The following is a 6,000-nucleotide window of genomic DNA, read 5'->3' as shown; positions in this document are numbered from 1 at the left end:
GCTTGGGTCATTGGGCTAGGGTTAGGGTCATTGGGCTTGGGTCATTGGGCTAGGGTTAGGGTCATTGGGCTAGGATTAGGGGCATTGGGCTAGGGTGGTTGGGCTAGGGTTAGGGTCATTGGGCTAGGGATGTTGGGCTAGGGTTAGGGTGGTTGGGCTAGGGTCATTGAGGCTAGGGTCGTTGGGCTAGGGTTATTGGGATAGGGTTAGGGTCGTTGGGCTAGGGTCGTTGAGCTCAGGTTAGGGTCGTTGGGCTACGGTTAGGGTCATTGAGCTACGGTTAGGGTCATTGGGCTAGGGTTAGGGTTGTTGCCTGTCTGTGTCCGGGCTACTGCTGCCTGCCTGCTGCCTGTAGCTGGTGGATGACATTATGGGTCTGACATAATAGCACACAGTGATGGGACTGAATCTGCTTCGCGTGAGGTGGCTGGGAGAGCGAGAAAGACAGAAAGAGAGAGATGAGAAAGAGGGGAGGGACTGAGATAGAGAGACAGAGAGGGAGACAGATGGAGACAAAGAGTGGTTGTGTGTGTGAGAGAGAGAGAGAGAGAGAGATAAAGAAAAAGAGAGGGGGGAGTTTGAGAGAGGGAGAGAGTGCGACTAGAGCCAGCGAGAGGGAGCTGGGGCACGTTGGAGTGGACTGGACAGATGCTGGTACCCCCATGGTCCAGGGCCAGGCAAGAAACATGGAGGAGCAGCATCAAGTCCAACACAGCTTCTTCAAGAAGGTGGACGTCCCAGACCATGTCCACTACATCGTGGCCTTCTTCGTGTGTATCATTGGAACACTGGGGGTGACAGGGAACGCATTGGTCATGTTCGCTTTCTGGAGGTTAGTGACTGGCTGAGGGAAAGCATGGGGGACGATTTGCTACAGGTTTACAGTCACTCAGAGAGGAGAATATAATGCTGTGGTCTTTTTTTGGTCTATCAAATTCAATGAAATATTATTAGGAGCTCTTTCAAAGTTTTCAGGGGGCATTGTTTGTCAACATTGTGTAATATTTACTTCATTCTCTGTTAGTTAGAATTGATTTGGCCTCAGTGGTCTTGTTCATTTCTATTGATGTTACCAAGTGAGAGCATGGGAGCCAAATGTGGTCATTTTCAAGGAATGAAAGGGACTGAATGAACATTGCAATATGGGGTATGCAACAGGTAGAGCAAGATAATGGTGCGTGCAGTGTGGTGTGCTGTCTAATGATTTTCCATATGACGCCGAATTTAGAAAATCTATTTGAATTGTACTCCTGGGGACAGGACCTAAATAAAGAAAACTCAGCACGATAAGCTCTGGCTGCTGACTGAATTGCAGTTGTTTGTGCACTCCATTTGCCTGTAGCCACAGCTGCTCTCTGTGCTCCATTTATGGAAGCTTAAAGAGGCAATCTGCAGTTCAAACCATAACAATTCGGCACCACGCCTCTGTTTTGGTAAAAACCTGAGGGACGGGGCTGTAAAAATGTAACCACTCTCAGATTCATAGACAGAGCTATGGATGCAAGGACTGACCATCCATGACATCAAAACTATAGTTTTTTACCATGTTTTGAGGATATGCAGTGTTTGTTTGCATTTACATTGACATATACATTGAGGTAAAACAAGCTTATATTTTATATTTTGAGGTACGACAGTTGAACTAAGCTCATGAGGCATTTATAAGTTACATTCTGTATATCATGAATTTAAAGTCCAAAAATGCACAACGCAACGTTGACTCACTGAGGAGAGATGAAGTCCAGTTAACAGTTAACAGTTCCTGAAAAAGGAGGAAAAAAGCCTCCCGGGGCATAAACATGACTGTTGCATTTGATTTTGCCATAAGTTACTTGGATATTTTTAAAATTGCATTGCTGGACTTTAGAGGGAATAGGCTTACATTTTGTTCCCTGCCCAACACATATTTTAAGGGTAAAAAAAACAGCAGGCCTAACAATATTTATGGTTTACACTTTGTCCTGGTCCAATTTAATTTTTTCTTTATAGAGCAAAGTAATATGCTGCATTGCATATCACAGGACTGTTTTTCTTACTGTAAAACATAGTACAGCACCCCTGCTATAAAACAAAATTACAATGTAGCTGGCAACTCTGTTACCAGTATGTTATGTAAATTTACAGGGACATTTTGTAATGTGTAGTCAACTTGTCATTGTCTTGTATTGCTAGAATTCTAAGTCTTCGGTCTATTCTTATAACTAGACTCATCAATCATTTTCAGACATGATCAATTATTCAAGTTGTCATTAAACACTTACTTATTAGTGTAATTTATTAATTCATTACACTCAGGTGTCAATAGAACCAATTGTTTTGGGACAAAAAAAACAGGCTGTCTAGACTGATTTTAGAATTGTAGCATCATTAGATATACTGTGTGTACATATAACTAGGAATAAAGTCACAGATAGTAAACAGTAGCAGCAGCATATGTGATGAGTCAAAAAAGGCCTTTCTCTGACACCGCCTGGTGTAGAGGTCCTGGATGGCAGATAGATTGGCCCCAGTGATGTACTGGGCCTTACGCACTACCCTCTGTAGTGCCTTGCGGTCAGAAGCCAAGCAGTTGCCATACCAAGCAGTGATGCAGCCAGTCAAGATTCACTCAATGGTGCAGCTGTAGAACTTTTAGAGGATCTGAAGGCCCATGCCATATCTTTTCAGCCTCCTGGAAGAGGAGCCCTCTTCACGACTGTGTTGGTGTGTTTGGACCATGATAGGTCCTTAAGGATGTGGCCACTGAGAAACTTGAAGCTCTCGACCCACTCCCCTACAGCCTCATTGATGTGAATGGGGGTGTGCTCGACCCTCCGTTTCCTGTAGTCCACGATCAACTCATTTGTCTTGCTGACATTGAGGCAGAGGTTGTTGTCCTGGCACCACACTGCCAGGTCTCAGACTTCCTACATATAGGCTGTCTCATCGTAGTCGGTGATCAGGCTACCACTGTCGGGCAGAGTGGAGTGCAATAGAGATTGTGTCTGTTGGGGCAGTATGTGAATTGAATTGTGTCTAGGGTGTCTGGGATGATGGTCTTGATATGAGCCTTGACCAGCCTTTCAAAGTATTTCATGGCTACAGATGTGAGTACTACGGGGCAAGAATCATTTACACAGGTTACCATGGTGTTCTCGGGCACAGGGACTATGGTTGTCTGCATGAAACATGTAGGTATTACAGACTGGGTCAGGGAGAGGTTGAAAATGTCAGTGAAGACACTTGCTAGCTGGTCAACGCATGCTCTGAGTATGCGTCCTGGTAATTCGTCTGGCCCTGCGGCCTTGTGAATGTCAACCTGTTTAAAGGACTTACATCGGCTATGGAGAGCATGATCACACAGTCGTCCGGAACAGCTGGTGCTCTCACCCATGGTTCAGTTTTGCTTCCTCGAATCGAGCATAGAATACATTTAGTTTGTCTGTAGGCACGCGTCCCTGGGCAGCTTGTGGCTGTGTTTCCCATTATAATCTGTGCATCAGAGCTTGAGTAGTAAGATTTGATCTTAGTCCTGTATTGATGCTTTGCCTGTTTGATGGTTCGTCAAGAAGGCGTAGCAGGATTTTTTATAAGCGTCCGGATTTGTGTCCCGCTCCTTAGAAGCGGCAGCTCTAGCCTTTAGCTCAATGCGGATTTTGACTGTAATCCATGGCTTCTGGTTGGGATATGTATGTACGGTCACTGTAGGGATTACATCGTTGATGCACTTATTGATGAAGCCAGTGACTGATGTGGTAAACTCCTCAATACCATCGGATGAGTCCTAGAACATATTCCAGTCTGTACTAGCGAAAGTCCTGTAGCTTAGCATCCACTTCACTGGACCACTTCCCTATTGAGTGTGTCACTGGTACTTCCTGTCTGAGTTTTTGCTTGTAAGCAGGAATCAGGAGGATAGAGTTTTGGTCAGATTTGCCAAATGGAGGGTGAGGGAGAGCTTTGTATGTGTCTCTGTGTGTGGAGTAAATGTGATCTAGAGTTTTTTTTACCTCTAGTTGCACAGGTGACATGCTGGTAGAAATAAGGTTAAACGGATTTCAGTTTTCCTGCATTAAAATCACCGGCCACTAGGATCGCCTCCTCTGGATGAGCATTTTCTTGTTTGCTTATGGCCCTATACAGCTCGTTGAGTGCCATCATCGGTTTGTGATGACAGTTACGAAAAATATACTATAGATGAAAACTCTCTTGGTAAATAGTATGGTCTACTGTTCTGTCCTGCCGATGCATAGAAAAAACAGCTTCAGTCCTTCCTCAGCCAAGTTTCAGAGAAACATAGGATATTGCAGTTCTTCAGGTCCTGTTGATAGGATAGTCTCAAATGGAGCTTGTCCAGTTTGTTCTCCAGCGATTGTACATTCGCCAACAGAACAGAGGGTAGAGGTGGATTATTTAATCATCGCTGTAGTTTAATCAACCCGCACGTCAGCCTTTATGTCACAGTCTCTTTCTCTTCCGAGTGTCGGGGATCAGGGCCTGGTCCGGAGTGAGCAGTATGTCCTGTGCTGACGCCTCGTTGAAGTAGAAATCTTCGTCCAAATTGAGGTTAGTGATCACTGTTCTGATGTCCAGAAGCTCTTTTTGGTCAAAGGAAATGATTGCGGAAACATTATGTACAAAAAAAGTTATGGGCAGTGCAAAAAAAAACACAAAATAGCAGATGTGGTCAGAAGCCCATAAAACATCCCCGATACATTTCAGACCTGGGTTCAAATACATGTGTAGGTTTATGTATAACATGATGTATTTATGTTTATGTCTAACAGTATGTATGAATGTTTATGAATAACAGTATGTATTTATGTTCATGTATAACAGTATGTATTAGTACTTGAAGTAGTTGTAAATACATTCCAACATTTAACTACTAGTATTTTAAAACAAACGTAGTCTAAATAATTACTTAAATACAGTAAATAGTAGTTGAACCCAGGTCTGGTAGCCATTGCTACTATTGCCTGTTATAAGCAGTGGGGTAAAGTACTTAAGTAAAAATACTTTAAAGTGCTGTTTAAGTAGTTTTTTGGAATAGTTGTACTTTACTTAACTAAAGCCCCATATACTACCCACTACTGCGACCTGTATGCTCTCGTTGGCTGGCCCTCGCTTCATATTCGTCGCCATGTTCGTCGTCAAACCAAATCACTGAAGCTGGAGACTCATATCTCCCTCACTAACTTTAAGCATCAGCTGTCAAAGCAGCTCACAGATCACTGCATCTGTACATAGCCCATCTGTAAATAGCCCATCCAACTACCTCATCCCCATATTGTTATTTATTTATTTATTTTTTGCTTTTTTGCACCCAGTATCTCTACTTGCACATTCATCTTCTGCACATCTATCACTCCAGTATTTAATTGCTAAATTGTAATTATTTCGCCACTACGGCCTATTTATTGCCTTACCTCCCTAATCTCACCTCATTTGCACACACTGTATATAGATTTTTTTCCCCTATTATGTTATTGACTGTACGTTTGTTTATTCCATGTGTTGTTGTTTGTGTCGCACTGCTTTGCTTTATCTTGGCCAGGTCGCAGTTGTAAATGAGAACTTGTTCTCAACTGGCCTACCTGGTTAAATAAAGGTGAAATAAAAAAACAAAAAAAATACTCAACTACATTCCTAATGAAAAGAATGTACTTTTTACTACATACATTTTCCCTGACACCCAAAAGTACTCATTACATTTTGAATGCTTAGCAGGACAGAAAAATGGTACAATGCACTGTACATGGATAATAAACAGCAGTATATACGTACGTGACTGTGTTCTGACTTAATGAATGCATGCAGAACCATGTATGGAACAATTGTTCGAAGAGGCCATTTAATCTGGAGGAGAGCTGAAATATAAAAGCTTTTGGTAATACCTTCTACCTTGGGACCTGACCTAATTTCAGAAATCAATTAACTTCAATAAAATAATTGACAAGACCAGGGGAAGAGTAGGGCGGCAATACTCTTTCTGGATCAGAGCATAATCTTATCATGCAT

The 6,000-nt window shown here is 42.7% G+C and overlaps 1 protein-coding gene across 1 annotated transcript in view; it reads left to right on the top strand.

The window, feature by feature from the left end:
- The first annotated feature begins 602 nt into the window (after window positions 1-602).
- opn4xb (opsin 4xb) overlaps window positions 603-6,000 on the top strand; it is a 31,934-nt gene continuing 26,536 nt past the window's right edge. The window contains exon 1 of the mRNA NM_001279053.1: window positions 603-832. Coding sequence (NP_001265982.1) covers window positions 663-832 — 170 coding nt within the window. The 5' untranslated portion in view covers window positions 603-662. The remainder of the gene's footprint in view (window positions 833-6,000) is intronic.

The sequence above is a fragment of the Salmo salar genome, chromosome ssa24 (genome assembly GCF_905237065.1).
Source record: "Salmo salar chromosome ssa24, Ssal_v3.1, whole genome shotgun sequence".
NCBI lineage: Eukaryota > Metazoa > Chordata > Actinopteri > Salmoniformes > Salmonidae > Salmo > Salmo salar.
The sequence above is the reverse complement of the archived record's forward strand: the minus strand, read 5'-3'. Positions and strand labels throughout refer to the sequence as shown.